Source organism: Staurois parvus, unplaced genomic scaffold (assembly GCF_062004578.1).
Source record: "Staurois parvus isolate SC_StPar_1 unplaced genomic scaffold, SC_StPar_1.0 ptg001065l, whole genome shotgun sequence".
Taxonomy (NCBI): Eukaryota; Metazoa; Chordata; class Amphibia; order Anura; family Ranidae; genus Staurois; species Staurois parvus.
The window spans coordinates 1,455,363-1,474,226 of NW_028318861.1; the positions used below are offsets into that span (position 1 = coordinate 1,455,363).

The 18,864-nt window shown below is 39.0% G+C and overlaps 1 protein-coding gene across 1 annotated transcript in view; it reads left to right on the plus strand.

Annotated features, from left to right (window-relative positions):
* The window catches only part of TENT2 (terminal nucleotidyltransferase 2), a 60,939-nt gene that overhangs the window by 14,292 nt on the left and 27,783 nt on the right, over positions 1 to 18,864 (plus strand). The window contains exons 3-7 of the mRNA XM_089658371.1: positions 7,728 to 7,980; positions 10,553 to 10,667; positions 10,745 to 10,836; positions 17,044 to 17,110; positions 17,481 to 17,547. Of these exons, the coding sequence (XP_089514497.1) occupies positions 7,728 to 7,980; positions 10,553 to 10,667; positions 10,745 to 10,836; positions 17,044 to 17,110; positions 17,481 to 17,547 (594 nt within the window). The remainder of the gene's footprint in view (positions 1 to 7,727; positions 7,981 to 10,552; positions 10,668 to 10,744; positions 10,837 to 17,043; positions 17,111 to 17,480; positions 17,548 to 18,864) is intronic.

The window sequence follows — 18,864 nt, forward strand, 5'->3', positions numbered from 1 at the left end:
CCCTCTTATAAACTGAGGATGTAGCTGTGTTCAGAATTAAGCAATCACATTCAAAATCATGTTCAATAGGAGTCAGTACACACCTGCCATAATTTAAAGTACCTCTGATTAACCCCAAATACAGTTCAGCTGTTCTAGGAGGTCTTTCCTGACATTTTCTTAGTCGCATCCTACAGCAAAAGCCATGGTCCGCAGAGAGCTTCCAAAGCATCACAGGGATCTCATTGTTAAAAGGTATCAGTCAGGAGAAGGGTACAAAAGAATTTCCAAGGCATTTGATATATCATGGAACACAGTGAAGACAGTCCTCATCAAGTGGAGAAAATATGGCTCAACAGTGACATTACCAAGAACTGGACGTCCCTCGAAAATTAATGAGAAGACGAGAAGAAAACTGGTCTGGGAGGCTGCCAAGAGGCTTACAGCAACATTAAAGGATCTGCAGGGATATCTGTTAAATACTGGCTGTGTAGTACATGTGACAACAATCTTCCATGTTCTTCATATGTCTTGGCTACGGGGTGGCAAGACGGAAGCCTTTTCTTATGAAGAAAAACATTTAAGCCCCAAAGCATGTGGATAAATTTGTTATGGTTTGAGGAAACCAAGATTGAACTTTTTGGCCATAATTCCAAAAGATATGTTTGGTGCAAAAACAACACTGCACATCACCAAAAGAGCACCATACCCACAGTGGAGCATGGTGGTGGCAGCATCATGCTTTGGAGCTGGTTTTTCTTCAGCAGGAACTGGGACCTTAGTCAAGGTAGAGGAAATTATGAACAGTTCCAAATAAAAGTCGATATTGGCACAAAACCTTCAGGCTTCTGCTAGAAAGCTGAACATGTACAGGAACTTCATCTTCCAGCATGACAACGACCCAAAGCATACATCCAAATCAACAAAGGAATGGCTTCACCAGAAGAAGATGAAAGTTTTGGAATGGCCCAGCCATAACCCAGACCTAAATCCAATGGAAAAATCTGTAGGGTGATCTGAAGAGGGCTGTGCACAGAAGATGCCCTCGCAATCTGACAGATTTGTAGTGTTTCTGCAAGGAAGAGTGGGCAGATATTGCCAAGTCAAGATGTGCCATGCTGATAGACTCTTAGGCTGGCCATACATTATACAATTATCTGCAGATTTTTGGTTTAGATTTACCAAAAACCATATAATAGGAGGACAAACCTAAACAACACTTTCAGTTGTATCCAATTAGGCAGGCCCTTGCACTACATAGTTGAAGGTAAATCTAAAGGAAATTGGGCAGAAAATCTGCAGATAATTGTATAATGTATGGCCAGCCTTATTCAAAAAGACTGAGTGCTGGAATCAAATCAAAAGGTGATTCAACAAAGTATTAGTTTAAGGGTGTGCACACTTATGCAACCATTTTATTTTAGTTTATTTTAATTTCCCTCCACCTAAAAGATTTCAGCTTGTTGTTCAACTGAGTTGTACAGTGTATAAGTCACATTAAAGGTGGAAAAAGCTCTGAAATGATTTATTTGTCATTTTTTACATCGCAGAAACCTGACATTTTAACAGGGGTGTGTAGACGTTTTATATCCACTGTATGTATGTCTGTCTATCTATCTCAGCATTTCTTTTTTTTTTTTTTTCTTCTTTTTTCTCTAAATGCTTGTTTCTGTATTGTATCTAGATTTGAACTACGAATACATCTCCCCCTCTCTGTTGTGGGTGGGGAGTTAGTAGTTTAAAGAAGATACATTTAGAGGAAGATGAAATTGTTTTGCATTTAGTTCAGCTCACACAAAGTGACCAGGACACTGGCATGTCTGGCAAGGTCAACATATCCACATCTAAGAACTGGCAAGCTACATTTTTGTTTTGGGATTAGGTATCCTTTATGAGCTCCTTTTGGCAGTTATGCTTTTGGGGTGAAACTGGCCATATGGGAAAGAGCACTGAATAAAGCATCTGAAACCTCCTTTATGAGCTTGGGCTAGGCTCCATGTGCTTCTAGTCTTCCAACAACGACGATTCATGGGTTACACTGGAAGGGGAACCTTATCACCTATGTCCTGAGCAGACCTCCAGGGGCTTTTTGAGAAATCACTGCAAGGTAAAGGGTGGTCCAATCACATACACAGGCTAACTCCTAAACCTCCAGTTCATTCTATTAACCACATAAAACAGTTTCAATCCCAAGGAAAAAGCAAATTCCCAAAATATATCTGGCAGCTAGGCTTCTAAAAAGGCTTTAGACTGTTATAAATATAAAAGTTACATTCATTCCTCTCCACTTTGCATTTCTGTTAAGGCACTAATTATAGTTTGCAAATCAGGCATTAGAACAATAGGAAAGAAGCTTTTATAAACTTCTTGAAGTAGAGAAATGCCCTGAGGAATATATGTATCATGTGGTTTACCCCTTAAGGTACAAATGAAGTATTTTTTCTACCTTCTTGGTATACGCCTAGTTACATGGAAAGGGTCTCATCTGTAACCACTGACTGGCTTGTGTCCTTGGAGTATGTGTGTGCAGTAAAGCCACGTCTCTATGGGGCTGTTATACCTGGTTGTTGATCTAGAATTGCTTTAAAACAAAACCTCTTTCTTTATACAGAAATGTGTAATGGATTTCTCTCAGCTAGTAAAAAAAATTGTTTTTGTGTTATTAGTATGATACAAATACACTCTACACCAGGGGTGCTCAATCTGTGGCCCTTGGAGACCTTTGATGTGGCCCTCCACCTCAGACTGAAATCAGGACTTTTGGTGCACTTTCAGAAAGTGCACCACACCTGCAACCTGCAAGATATAATAGAAGTCATAGCGCAGGTGCGGGTAAACCAACATACATCAGTGTAAAAGTAGCCTTCTAGAGGGCTCAGTACAGTAAGGGCTTGTTTACATTTGGGGGGGGCGGTAAAACCCCATAGTTGAGATGTTTTTGCCACACCCCTAACCACTGGTATGTAGCATCAGGGGTTGCAATGGCGAACCCAACCCATGCTCCAGGGGGTTTGGGGCATAAATGCACTCTCCCCCCTGCCAATCATGCTGTGATTGGACAGAGCACGAGTTTGGTGGCTGATTTCAGGTGATGGTTTTTGGCTAAAATTTGCTGATTGGCTGTGACCAATCACACACAGTTATGTGTTTACAAAGACTCAGAACTCTGTCTAAACAAAACCGCAATCTGGCTGTTTTTGCTCTATGCAATGCAGGGAGAAAAAACAACCAGGTTGTAAAGTAAAAGCAGCACATATCACACACATTTCACTTGTGAGGCACACAGTTAACCATTGATTGCCCCGAGATATTCACCTCCTTCCTAGCTAGTGTCATTGGTACAGTGACCGTGTACAGTATTAGCACTGATCACTGTATTAATGTCACTATTCATGTCAGTGTCATTTACATCCCAGCCAGCATCGGCTAGAGCCAGATTGCACACCACACTATCACAGTACCACTGTAGGTCGCTGATGACTGCCATTACTAGTATAGCATCAGAGTGTATTCCAGTATATATACCATCTTTTGTAAATGCTATAACTTTCACACAAACCAGTCTATATACAGTTATTGGGACATGTAGCAGAATACATTTTGGCCTAAATTGATGAAGAAATTTGTTTTTGTTTTGTTTTTTGGTATTTTCTTTTTTTTTTTTTTTTTTTTTCATTTTACATGATAAAAATAAACATGTTGATCAAAAACCACCAAAAGAAAGCTAAATTTGTGTGAAAAAATTCTATAAATGTTTCTTTGGGTACAATGTTGCATGGCTGAGCATTTGCTATTTAAAGTAGCACCTTGCTGAATAGCCAAATATGCTCTGATCATGAAGGGAGTAAAACCTTCTGGAGGTCAAGTGGTTAAGTGTGAAGAAATAAATTATATGTGCAAAGCAATCGCTGACAGCAGCACTCGCTGGAATCTGAATATAGCAATACCTCAATTAATAAAATATTGTGTTGGGCTCTCCCTTTACATACCTAATATAAAGTCAGTGCAATCATCAACAAACATATCCGTGAACATAATGAAGCAATTGTGTCAGACTCCAATACAAATGTGAAAAAGTTACAAATTCACAAAAAGTATCCATGGAAAGATAAGTGCAGTATCATCCACATTTGTGTCACTCTTCAGTGTAAAACATCAGTGTTTCTGACACCAAATGCACACAATCAGCTGCTTACCAGAAACTAAGACCTGGAGTAACAGGAGATCTTAGAAGGTTTAACGGATAAGTTCACCTTTTTTGACAAAAATAATAAATGCACATCTTTTTGTGGGTAAATTGTTTTTTTAGGAGCCTGTAAGGCATTGCATCGGGAGCTCCACCTAGTTGTGTTTTAAATTGTGATAGAAGTGTGGGGAGAAGATCCCCGGCCCGTTGTCACAACGGGCTCATGGGGAGGTGTTTGTGCTGCTGCTCATTTATTAACACATTACACCCTGGATATGGGTCTAACATGTAACATATTATGAATGGTGAATTTAGCCTTTAATTATACCAGGGCACTCCAGAGGTAGTTCAAACGCCATCTCTACCATCCTCTGATACAATAAGATCAGTACATATGGTATCTAACATGAGGAATAAAACCGAGGATCTCCATTTAGCAGCATGTAAATGTGCCATTTATTTAACCCCTTATCACCACATGTACACATACAGTCATGGCCGAAATTGTTGGCACCCTTGATATTTCTCCAGGAAATCATGTATTTCTCACGAAACGTATTGCATTAACACATGTTTTGCTATACACATGTTTATTCCCTTTGTGTGTATTGGGACAAAACAAAAAAAGGGAGGAAAGAAAGCAAATTCGACATAATGTCACACAAACCTCCAAAAATGGGCTGGACAAAAGTATTGGCACCCTTTCACAACTGCGGATAAATAAGAATGTTACAAGCATGTGATGCTCCTGTAAACTCACCTGGGGCAAGTAACAGGTGTGGGCAATATAGAAATCACACCTGAAAGCAGATAAAAAGGAGAGACGTTCACTTAACCTTTGCATTGTGTGTCTGTCTGTGCCACACTAAGCATGGACAACAGAAAGAGGAGACGAGAACTGTCTGAGGACCTGAGAACCAAAATTGTGGCAAAATATCAACAATCTCAAGGTTACAAGTCCATCTCCAGAGAACTAGATTTGCCTTTGTCCACAGTGCGCAACATTATCAAGAAGTTTGCAACCCATGGCACTGTAGCTAATCTCCCTGGTCGTGGACGGATGAGGAAAATTGATGAAAGATTGCAACGCAGAATAGTCCGGATGGTGGATAAGCAGCCCCAAACATGTTCCAAAGACATTCAAGCTGTCCTGCAGGCTCAGGGAGCATCAGTGTCAGCGCGAACTATCCGTCGACATTTAAATGAAATGAAACGCTATGGCAGGAGACCCAGGAGGACCCCACTGCTGACACAGAGACATAAAAAAGCAAGACTACAGTTTGCCAAAATGTACTTGAGTAAGCCAAAAGCCTTCTGGGAAAACGTCTTGTGGACAGATGAGACCAAGATAGAGCTTTTCGGTAAAGCACATCATTCTACTGTTTACCGAAAACGGAATGAGGCCTACAAAGAACAAAACACAGTACCTACGGTAAAATATGGTGGAGGTTCAATGATGTTTTGGGGTTGTTTTGCTGCCTCTGGCACTGGGTGCCTTGACTGTGTGCAATGCATCATGAAATCTGAGGATTACCAAAGGATTTTGGGTCGCACTGTAGGGCCCAGTGTCAGAAAGCTGGGTTTGCGTCCAAGATCCTGGGTCTTCCAGCAGGACAATGACCCCAAACATACGTCAAAAAGCACTCAGAAATGGATGGCAAAGAAGCGCTGGAGAGTTCTGAAGTGGCCAGCAATGAGCCCAGATCTAAATCCCATTGAACACCTGTGGAGAGATCTTAAAATTGCTGTTGGGAAAAGGTGTCCTTCCAATAAGAGAGACCTGGAGCTGTTTGCAAAGGAAGAGTGGTCCAAAATTCCGGGTGAGAGGTGTCAGAAGCTTATTGATGGTTATAGGAAGCGACTGATTTCAGTTATGTTTTCCAAAGGGTGTGCAACCAAATATTAAGTTAAGGGTGCCAATACTTTTGTCCAGCCCATTTTTGGGGTTTTGTGTGACATTATGTCATATTTGCTTTTCTGCCTCTGTTTTATATTTGTTCCAATACATACAAAGGGAATAAACATGTGTATAGCAAAACATGTGTTAATGCAATACCTTTTTTGTGTGAAATACTTGATTTTCAGGAAAAATATCAAGGGTGCCAACAATTTCGGCCATGACTGTATATGCAGGTCTTCTTCTGTGAGGCCGCATATATGCACATATGTGTTTTGTGCTTGGAGTTCTCTCCCAGTGCAGGGACCAGGCTCTCACCAAGAGCCCCATACTAAGGATCGGAAACCAGGAGGCACGATTACCTGATCACTGTGATAGCCTCCTATTGATTTTCATAGTGATCATTCACTGTGCAGTCCACCCCTGTATTTTTTTTTCTCGTCTATATATTGTATCTCTAGAGGAGAAAATGTAAACAAAAGAAGAAAAATTGGTAGGTTAGGGTCTGTGTACATTGGGTAGGACTTTTTAAAATTAGTGTCAGTATTAGGGCTGAAGCAACTAATCGATTATGAAAATAGTTGTCAACTATTTTCATAATCGATTAGTTGGTCAGCTGATTAGTTCACATGAATACAGAATGCATTATTTGTTTACATATCAGAAAATACAGCAATTGCTTTCACAGTATAAATGAACCCCCTTTATAGTAGAGATTACGTGCCGGGTTTTTTTTTTACAAATTTTTTTTTTTTTAACCTCGACATGACAGGTGATACAAAAAGCATGCTGCTGCTAAATATCTTATGCTGGCCATACAGTTATTGAGTTTCAGGCAAGAATTTTCATACAAATATTTTTTTTTTTAAAGATTAACAGTTTAAAGGTAGAAGGTGCATTTTAAAAATTACACTGTTTTAAATGTTACATTTTTATGAGCAATGTGCTTTTGTTTGCAAATTGAAGTTGTGAAAACGTGCAAAGTGAATTTGGGTTCTTTTTTGCCCAGATTACCCTTTTTACTTAGGCAGATTCTACATATTGAATCACTTTTACGGTAAGCTCTTCCAGGTTCCATTTTCCTCACTGTAACAAGAGATTAAGTTATGCACTGCTGAGTATAGTCTGTGTTCTCTTTTTTTTTTTTTTTTTTTTAAGGTTCAAATGTAAGTGTTAACCCGGCATTAGGAGAAATATGCCATTAATGACCTCTCCTCATAACAATGCTTACTACCTGGCTTTTATGTCGACCATCTTAAACACTACTTTGTGTCACTGGTTTGGGACAAGTATATCCATTTAAAAAAGTAAATAAATTAATAAAAGTTGAGGTTCTTGATTGCATACTGGTTACGACTGCCTGATGGGGAAATTATTGAAGCCAAAAGTCCAGCATAACACTCAGGCAACTTGCATTTTTAGGAGATGGTCAGCAGTGGCATCCCCCAACAAGTTATTTCTAAATGTTTATTGTGTCATTCTATCTGCTTGTGTTGATAAAAACTGTTTTCTGTACTAACAGTCTTTCACCTTCACCAAACTACTGGAGTCCTTTTTGTGTATATCACTATTTCTTTGTACATTCATTGCTGGTGGTGGTTATTGCAGTGTGATGGATTACAATAGTACATTGTTGTTGTTGTTTTTTCTGTCTTTCAACTTCAGGAGAAGAAGTGATGAGGGCAGTGGGCAGTATGATGTAAAGAGGCAAAGGTTTCAATCCCCTCAACAGCCTTCCTCTGTTGTTCACCAAGCAGTGCCTTTAAGAGATGACCTCCGCCACCATTTCCCAGGAACTGTGGGACTGCCACTTAGGCTGGCGCCTCCACCACATGAGTTAAATGGGCAAGTTTCATCGCCTGGAGATGCATGGTTGTTTGACCTCATAGATACCACTTTGCCTGTTGCTAAAGACAAGGTATTAATAACTAGTCATTTCTTGTTGCAATAACCACTGCGTAAAAATGTCGTCAAAGTGAATGTTTCAGTTTGCCTGTTCAGGAAAAGTGACATGTTCTCTTGAAAAGGTTGTGGTTCCTATCACTTTTTAAGGCTTGCCATACATGGCTCAGTTTTTTGTTTTTTGTTTTTTTTTTTGTTTTTGTTTTTTTTATATTTGCTTAGCCAGTCCGCTGAGCAAAAAAAAAAGTGCCCATCCACGCATGTGAGGTAGATTGGGAAATCTTCCCTGCTGTGTCATTGTATTCTGACAGAATACACTGATGAACACTGCAGATTCATGAGCAGTCAATCGATAGACAGTCTGCTCATGAATGAATCGGCCATAGATGGGATGAAATTTGTGCAGTCCCCACTGAATCAGCCAAGTTTTGATCCATGTATTGTCAGCTTAAGCCCCAAAGTAGCCCTGAAGCTACTGCAGTGCTTACAGTCTTTGAGATCAGAGTTGCATTTGAAAAGTGCTTGGAGCTATTTTAAAGGAGCCTGTCAGGACAGAAATAATGGCGGTGCTGTTGCTGACTTCTTTTTGAAGTTCCAAGCCTGTTATCTTCTGTCTTGTCTACTTGCTATTGATATGAAACAAGCATGTGCACATGCCATTCATGCCTGGATGCTTGTGCTGGTTCAGTGATTTAAGTAGTGTATTAAAGTTCCAGCCAAATAATAAAGTGAAACTTTAGTCAGAAAATTAAGTTCTGCTAGATCACTTTAGGCTGGCCCCTTTTGCAAGTATAGCTATGTAAAACATTAAAAATAAGTGCCTATACTGTTTAAAATCCAGTAATACACTATCTCACCCTGCTCTGCACATGCCTATTTGTGCTCTCTCTTTTTCGGCACTGTGCCAAAATGTAGAGGCCGATCTGCTGAAAGCCTAAAGATTTACTGCTGCTCAGGGGCTCTGGGCTTCAGCTCTGGCAGCCTTTGGCAAGAAGAAACAGGAGAAATGTTGGTGGCAATTTACAGCACACACTAATTTTTGGTAGCATAATTATTAATGTGGAATGGATGTTCCTTGCTAAAGAACATATTTTTTTTTTTTTTATCAGGTTGTTACAGGTAAAGTCCAGCTATAAAGACACAAACAAGTTCAGCTCTATATTCATTAAATTGTAAGGCATTTAGCACGTATTGATGCGTGCCTAATGCACTTGAGTTGGCATCTGTTTTTTGTGGAGTTTTTTGTTGTCCAGTCTCCATCATGGAACAATTTATGTTTCAGAGACTGAATCGGGCACATCTGCAAAACGGTCAATACCGCTGCTCCCTAGGGAGCTTGGCATGAGATCCCAGGGCACAGAAAAGTGCTAACAAGCTCTAGGAATGCTTAGAAGGGGAAACATATTAAACACATGTATTTAATCAGATACTGTAGATGCAGCATTCACCCAGCCTCTGCACACAAATTTGGCTGGCACACCCCTACTGGCATATATAGCTTTGTATAAAGGCAGCGTTTTATTAACAGTTTGTGGGCCAGGATAGTTGTGGCAGTAGGCTTTTTCCAGGGAAGGTTAATGATCTTCCTGGCGTAATAAAATGATAATGAAAGTAGGGTGCGTATCACTTTTGTGGGAGCCAAGGAGTCCACTAGGCCTAGGAGACAAGTTTCAACCGAGGGCTGAACATGTATTGTTGTGTCCAACTGGCCACATTGCATGACCTCCAGCCAGAATTGCTGGATGGCCGTGCAATGCCAAAAGGAGGTCTGATCAGGGGAAATCTTGGCTAGTGTATCTGGAGTCAAGTATATCCTGTGAAGGAACCTATAATGAATAATTGCTGACACAAGTCTAGTAAAGGGGGCATCCCACATATCATCCCAATCATCTTCATCCATTTCAGGAAAGTTTACTAACCATGGATTGTAGTATAGCATAAGGACCTTGCTTGTATCATTAAACAGTTGTTTGTATATATTGGGTAATGCCTTAGAAGTATGTGAATTTTAAACAGTTTTCCTTTGGTAATCCTCTGTAGAGCACCACTCAGACTAGGAGAGGCAGCATTGGGAGTCATTTGGGCATGGTGCATTCAACTGTTATGACAAGGACCATACTGATATAAGGCGGAATAGAAAGATGATTCAGTCAGTCTGGTGCTGTGCCTTCACAGTAGGGGCAGGGAATTGGCACCACTCCTTCACTGTATGAGAGAAGGTGGTGAAATCTGTCTGGCTGTGCTCTGTGTAAGCGGTTAATTTTGGGATTGGATGGAGAGAAACATAAATTGAGCTCTCGTATATGCATGCACCTTCAAAAAAAACTATTTCGCATTGTTGGCTCCTGCATCTCTGTCCTGACTGGTTCTCTTTAAAGGCCTCCTGTGATGAGCCTCCTGTCATGAGACCCATCACTGTGTGGAGAAGCAGTGCCTCTTTCATTTTTCAGAAATATAACATTACCGATGACAGCTTTACTTGTGTGTAATTATTTAGAGGTGTTAGTCCACATCTCATTGTGAAATGCACATAAAATCTATCTTCTGTGACCTGAAATGTGCTTTTGATTCCTGTTACTTTGCTGCAGCTGAGCCAGCAGATTTTGGACTTGTTTCAAGCCTGTCAGCAGCAAGTTACTGACTTGAAAAAGAAAGATGTCTGTCGAGCAGAACTCCAGAGAGAAATTCAGCATATCTTTCCCCGTAGGTACTTGGACAACTGGTTTGAACTATTTGCTGCCTGTTATTTTGTTTCACTATTATCCTTTTACTCTTTCTAGAGAGCAGGCTGTATTTGGTTGGATCTTCGCTCAATGGGTTTGGCACAAGGAGCAGCGATGCAGATTTGTGCTTGGTCATCAAAGAGGAGCCAGTAAGTACCGTACATTCAGCTTTCATTGTACAGAATGTGGAATTGACAGTTACAATTATTTTTCTTTTAGTGAGTTAAAGGGTCACTGTTCCACAGTGTAATCCTTTTCATAATAAAGTGGACCTTAGAATGGTCCTTCTTTTAACCCTGGACTGTTTTTAGATGCAGCTTGGTTTAGAGCCTAATAAATGCATGTGCATATAGTGCATCCTGCTATGGCCAAGTGTTGGGAGGTAGCACCCATGATAGATATAGCTTTTTCTACAGTATATATCTCTATAAATTATTCTTGAAAATGTGGATGATTGCACAAACCAGATGCTGCATGTAAAATGTTTATTCAAGGCTTAACAGAGCAACATAAAGAAGGCTTAATTCCCTGCCATATTTCACACTGAATAGCGCTTACTCATAGAGTTTAGTCATTGCACCTGCAAGCTGCATGTTTGCTGAAGATGCTAGCTCTCACGTGTATGCCAGGGTGAAGAATCCACTTTCTTTAAAAAACAAAAACAAATTGCCAATTTTTATTAGTCTGTTATTTAGAGTTTTCTGCATGCTTTGGACTTGATTTAAAGGAACTTTAAATATTAATTTAGCCAAACCTTAGTTTATTATATACCTTACTTATAACTGCAAAGACTTCCTGAAGTGAAGTTATGAAGTTAATTTGTGGGTTTTGTTTTTATACCCCTAAATCCAAATAGCAGGAAAACCTGGGAACCTGTCACACATACTGCTGATCTCTTATTCTGTATATGAAATAGGAGAAAATTCTCTTTTGGGGAAGTGTATTTATTTTTATTTCTGTTTATAGTTTTGCAATATAAGCACAATTATCTGTACAGCATTAGAAGTGAAATTAGAAAAAAAATCTTTCCCTTTATTGCACAATGTTGGGTTTCCTGTAATCTCTGGATAAAAAGCTATGCATAAAATGGAGAGAAAAGTGCTCCAGGATCAGAATTTCAAGATGGCTAGATCAAGGTAACGTGAGTAAAGTGATTGAAATGCTTCTGCTCGCTGCACACCATTCTGCAGCTGGTAGTATATACCTGTGGGGATTTCTCTGCTAACCTACTGGTTGCAGAGTGGTTTAGAGAGCTCAAGAATCCCTGGACGTTTGAGCTGAGGATTTCTGGATCATGGCACAAAATGCAAGTGTAAAGAGCATCACTGCATTTAGGTGTAGCTGTGCGTGGTAGCCAATCAACTTCTAACTTTAGCTTGTTCAATTAACAAAACCTGGAAGCTGATTGGTTTCTGTGTGAAACTGCGTCAGATTTTGCACTCTCTGGTTTTAGTAAATCAACCACTTCATTAATGTCCTCAGCACTTGAGTTCCCAGGTTGACACACCTGCTTTGATTTTTTGGTAAAGTCCTATTCCTCCCATTGGAGATTATTTTACATAAAGGATAATTTGCCTGGAGCAATGGTAGAGCCAAAGATGGGTGTGGATCCAACAAAAACTGCAGGGTGTGTAGATTTAACTGTCCTGAGGACATGTATGATCTTCTAGCCAAGGGATGACTAATTGTACTAAGCTCTGCATTTACCTGATATACCATTTTAGGTAGTCTAACACAAAAGAATAAGAACACCTTTTGGAAAATAAGAAACGAATGGGCAGATAGTTACTAAGGAATCATGCTTGCCTGCGAAAATGGGCAGTTATCTAGTTTTTCCCCTCAGAGTGTAGGAGTATGTCTGGATTGACATTTGCTCTTTTCATGAGCAAAAGCTGGTATTCTTGTCCAGAGAAAGGAAGTAATTTCCACTGTTTTCTATTTGGATGTCTGGACAACCTTATTGTGACCCAGGCACTAATATCAAATTGGAAAAATAAAGCCATTGCTTGAAAAGAAGGTAAATACACACAGGTGGACTCTATTTACCATTTAGGTAACTTCTGAAAGCAATTGGTTCCATTAAATATTAGTTTAGGGGTATCAGAGTAAAGGGGGCTGCATACAAATGCACGCCACACTTTTCAGATATTTATTTGCAAAAAAAAAAATTGAAAACTATTTAGCATTTTCCTTCCACTTCACAATTTTGTGGCACTTTGTGTTGGTCTATCACCTAAAATTCCAATAAAATACATTTTACGTTTTTGATTGTAACATGACAAAATGTGGAAAATTTCAAGGGGTATGCATACTTTTTCAAGGCACTGTGCTTGAATCCCCTACTGCCTGCCTATTCCTTTTTTTTTTTTTTTCTTTTCTATATATTTTATTAGTTTTCACGTTTTTTTTTTTGTTTTTTTTGTTTTTTTTAACATTAATAAATCATGTTATTCACATACAAAAACATTAATTTAAACAATTCTGCCCCGAAAATATATTCCCCCTCTCCTCTTCCCACCCCCAACTTTCCTCCCCCAACTTTCCTCCTACCTTCCCACCCCCAACTTCTCCATATGTTCTTTTTAGCTCCCAGCTCCTCTTTATTTCTAAAATACTTTTAAAACTCCCTACACCTTCTTCCTAATCTACCTATCCCTTTTTTTTTTTTTTTTTTTTTTTTCTTTCCTGCTCCCTCCTTATCTGTTCCATTATATAATTTTTCTATATACCTCCCATTTTTCCTGAAATCTCACCGTTTTATCCTCTTCCATATGGCGGAGTTCCTCCATCTTGTACACATAGTCTACTCTACTTATCCAGTCCTTAATTTTCGGTTCGTCTTGTTCTTGCCAAAATTTAGGTGAGACCCTTTGCCGCATTTATAAGATGGAATATCACCGTATTTTTATATTTTTCTACCATGGTTTCTGTTTTATGGAATAAACGTGCATGGGTCTTTCGGGACACCAACCTCTGTTATCCCCTGTATTTGGTGTGCTATTTCTTCCCAATATTTCCTTATCCTAGGACATTCCTACCAAATATGAGCCATTGTGCCCTCACTCCCACATCCCCTCCAGTACAAGGGTGATTTGTCTATTTGTTGCCTATATGCCACATTCGGTGTGATATACCACCTAGCTAAACACTTATAATTCATTTCTACTAACTTTATATCTACAGCTCCCTGTGCTAATCTATATATTTTCTTTTTCTACTGCTCATCCTTTGCAATTCCAAAATACCTTTCCCATTTTACCATGTACAGGGGAGGAGTAATTCCTAATTGTTCAAGTGGATTAAAGTCTGCTGTTGTCCTAATGGGCTTGGGGAGCGTTGTAACAGTGTCTTAATTGGATGCACCGCCACTCATCTAATCTGGAGAACAGTTCCTTCTTATTTTTCAGCTCTTGGAAGGAACATATTCCTTACCCTTTCAATATATCTTTTAATTGTGTATCTCCCTTTTTTTTTATCCATTTACCTGAGATATTTTCTTTCCCTGGTGGGAAAAAATCTGAGGCAGCCAACAGCATCATTATAGAGTTAAACTTCCACCCCTTTTGTTTGTGACTTATGTCCCAAACCCTAATTACATTTCGTATATAAGTGCTCGTGGTCTCTGCCAACTTACGGTGCGGGTGCGGTAACCACACCATCTTATTTAACTGTGTCCCACTTAATGTGTTTTCTATATTTACCCAGGTTTTTCTTAGTGCATTATGTGTCCAATCCAAAATACTTGACAATAATACTGAGTGGTAGTATCTCCTAAGATCCGGCATGTTTAATCCTCCACTCCCTTTATCTCTACACAGTACTTCATAACTTATTCTTGGTCTTTTATTCTTCCATATAAACCTCAATATTCTTTAATTATCTTAAAATAGGTTCCTGGTAGCTGTATAGGTATCGTGAAATTTATATAATATTTTTGGGACTATTACCATTTTTACCAAATTTATTTGTTCTATCCAAGATGTAGGTTCTACCGCTAATCTCTTAAATTTTATTTATTAATGGGATATAATTTGTTTTATACAAGTTCTTTAAGGCGAGGCCAGTTTTATTTCCAAATACTTTAGCTCTTTTTCCCTCCATTGAAAAGGGAATTCTCTATACAACGCTTCCTTTTCGGTTCTCGAAACACTAACATTTAAAAGCTCTGATTTTACCGGATTGATTTTTAAATTTGATAACTCACCATAATATTTCATTACTTTCATCAAGTTGGGTAATGTCAGCCTAGGATTGCCCACATAAAATAGCATATCATCAACATACGCTGCCACTTTATGTTCGGTTTATCCGTATTCCCCTCACGTCTATATTATTTCTTATCGTTGCTAAGAGAGGTTCCAGAGACAGGACAAACCGCAACGGCGAGAGTGGGCACCCTTGTCTTGTTCCATTATACATCCTGAAAAACCCTGAAAATGAACAGTTAACCTTTACTGCTGCTGAGGGTTGGCTATATAGCTTTCCTATCTACTCTCTCATTTTGGAACCAATTCCCAGTACTTCCAATGTTCCTAACATAAAATCCCAATCTACCCTGTCAAAAGCTTTCTCTGCGTCTACAGATAGTATAAAGATGGGGGATTTTTACTTCTTACTTTTTTGAATGAGGAGTAATGATCTCAACCCATTATCTCTTCCCTCTCACCTGGGGACAAACCCCACCTTGTCTAGGTAAATCCAGTCCAGCATTAGGTCTTTCAACCTATTTGCTAAGACCTTTGCGTATAGTTTGGTATCTGTATTTAACAAAGAGATGGGCTTATAGCTAGCACATTGAGTTCCATCCTTCCCCTCTTTCTGAATGATTGTAATATAGGCTTGTAATGATTTCTCCCTCATTTCCATCCCTTCTCCCAAAGCGTTCATATATAGACTCAACTTGAGGACTAGTTGTTCTTTAAAAATTTTTTATAATGCCTCACAGTATACCCATGTGGCCCCGGGCTCTTCCCCGATACTGTACTCTTTATTGCCGCCTGAATTTCCTCTTCCGATATTGTTTTTTCTAGACCTAATAATCGTTCCTCTTCCACTTTCGATAGCCTCACCTCCTTCAAGTACATCTGTCTTTCTATTTCTTCTTCCCCCTCTTTTGATTGTTTTGATTAAAATAATATAATTTACTATAATATTTTTTAAATACATTAGCGCTCCCAGTGGTAGAATAGACCAGTTCTCCATCCTCACTTTTAATCTTCTCGATTATATTTCCTTGATTTCTTATTTCTAAGAGCTCTCTTTTTAGATATTTACCAGGTCTACTCCCCCACTGATATCTCTCTTTTGCCATCATAATAAATGTTCTCCTTGTTTCTTCCTCCATTACGTTACACAGTTCCTCTCTCTTATTTATGATATTCTGCTGTATCTCTTTTGTTCTCTTCTTATGTAACTGTTCTAATTCGCATAGTTCCCTTAGAAGCGTATTGATTTTTTTTTTCTTTGCTCCTATTGCTACCAAAATTCCCCTGATATGTGCTTTATGTGCTTCTCATATCGTAACTGTCAACTCATTCAGTCTCATTTCTTTCAAAGTACTGTTCGATCTCATCCTTTATTTTTAATTCTGTCTCATGATCCTGAAGGAGTGTCTCGTTTAATTTCCACGTGTTTCTTTTTTCTTGCTCTCTTCCCCAGAGTAACTTCATCATGACAGGTGCATGATCTGATATAGTTGTAACTTTTATATTTGTTTTAACCACTGACTCCATAAGTCTATGTTCTACCAGTATGTAGTCTAATCTAGAATATGTCGCATGTACAGGAGAGTAGAATGTATAGTCTCTATCTCTGGGATGTTTCACCTTCCAGACATCCAAAAATTGGCATTGAAATAAAACTCTCTGCATAATTTCAATCATCTGCCTTCCTCTCTCTGCCCAAGCGACCTTGTATCAATCTGGGAATCCATGCAAAATTTAAACCTGTCACAATCAAATCACCCATTTTGAAATCCATTAACCTCCTCAAGTAGGTCAATGGGTTTCTATTCGGACAATAAATATTTGCCAATGTACACTGGTGCTTCAGTGAACGCTGGTGATGCAGAGCAGAGAGCTGGTGACTGGCAATCTCTCCTCAGAGTGGAGGAGATATATAATAAATATATATTTATTTATTTTTTTACATCTTCACCTCAACACAGTTCACTGATGAATATTTTGTAGTTGTGGTTTCTCTTAGACACGTTCTCTGACTGAAACGCAGTACAGCGCCTTCTGTACAGTGGCTAGTAGACTCATTCCTCTAATTTTATTAAGTTGTGGTTGTATAAAAAACATTTTGCAACACCTTTTCTTCACCTTTGAACATATGAGACTTTTGTTTTTTGGCAGATGAATCAGAAAACAGAAGCAAGACACATACTCAGCTTACTCCAAAAACATTTCTACACCCGACTTTGTAAGTATCTACATTTTTTTTTTTTTTTTTTTTTTTATCCATGCTAAATTTGCCAGTATGTTTTTTCTTTATAATTACAGAGATGTAAATAACTGGTATTCTGTGTTTTTGAAAAATAGACTTTATTTTGCACTGTTTATTTAGACCAGGGGTGTCAAACTGGTGGCCCTCCAGCTGTTGCCAAACTACAAGACCCATGAGGCATTGCAAGGCTGACAGTTACAAGCGTGACTCCCAAAGGCAGAGGCATGATGGGGCTTGTAGTTTTGCAACAGCTGGAGGGCCGCCAGTTTGACACCCCTGATTTAGACTAATGTGAACATGTAGTTAAATTGTGTACTTTGCTAATGCTTTGCATGTTTTGTTTTAGCTTACATTGAAAGACCTCAACTTATCAGAGCAAAAGTGCCAATTGTAAAGTTCAGGGACAAAGTCAGGTAATGCTCTGTTTACCGGTTTGTGAATGATAGTCTGTTAAAATTCAGCTTTTGTATTTTCCTTGTCGGACTACAGGATTTAAAAATTTCATGTAAAAAAATCAAGTAGCGGTATAATTATTTAGTATGTTATTAGAATGGAACAGTCACTATTGTGCTAATGTAGCATGAATATTCAGTCTGAAATTATAACTGTCTGTGTACTGCCTGACCTCACATACTGTCTGCCACCATCTGATTGTGTCGGAAGACTGACAGTTGGTAACTTTAGGTTCCATTTTAAGTAATGTTAAATAAAAGAGGCTAGGTGGCTCCCCCCTGCATGCCAAGCCACTTTTTTCTGCATCTTCATCCACCGTGTAGCTGCGTGCAGGCAGCCCATAGAAGTGGATGTAGACACAGCATCTGCACAAATGGTTACATGTAAAATAATGTTAGTGGTCTGGACCAAGGAAGACTGGACCCTTAATAACCCTCAGCCATGATGGAGTTTCTTTGATCTTATCCTTGCTTACTTTTTACGCTGCTTTTTTCCATAGCAACCCCAATTACCTTACATAGTCATCTCTTTACCTTTTGACTTCATCTTTTCTCCAAGATGACACATACGGGACAGTTAAAAGTCGGATGTGTTTCTTACCACACTTTTTAATTCCTTGTTACATGATAGTAGTTCTGTCCCCCTATACCATATGTTATTGGTACATTTGCTATTAATATGGGCTTTGGGGATATATACTTAATGTTGATCTATACTGAGTGAAGTCTTTCAGACTGCTGAAACCATTCTTGTGCCAAGTATCAAAGTAATATGTACCACTAATCTCTGTTCTTCACATCTCAGATTTAATAAAATAAGATTGAACTAAAACATGTCAGTGTCTGCATTTGTATCCGTTCAGCTCCTGCCCAAATGTCAAATTTTGACATGTGACTGTGATCGTGCAGCTGCTGCATCTGCATCCACTTTAGTGGGCTGCCTGCACACAACTCTGATGTGGATGCAGATGCAGCAAAAAGCAGCTCAGCACACAGTACAGGTCTCGGCACTCATCTGAATGAGCCCTAATTATACAGATACGTGCACAAAACCAGTTATGAGTACTCTTTAAACATTTTCCTGACTGCTGCTTTTATTTGCTATATATTGGATGTGATGCATGGAACTTTACACAAAGGTAAAGTTCTTTATTTCAGCCGTGCAACTGTAGTTTTTTCAAATTTAGTTGGACTTGGCTAAAAACCGACACTTGGAAAATAAAGACCCTTATCCTTGTGTATTAGCTGTGTGAATTTAGCCTTATGAGTATTAACAAA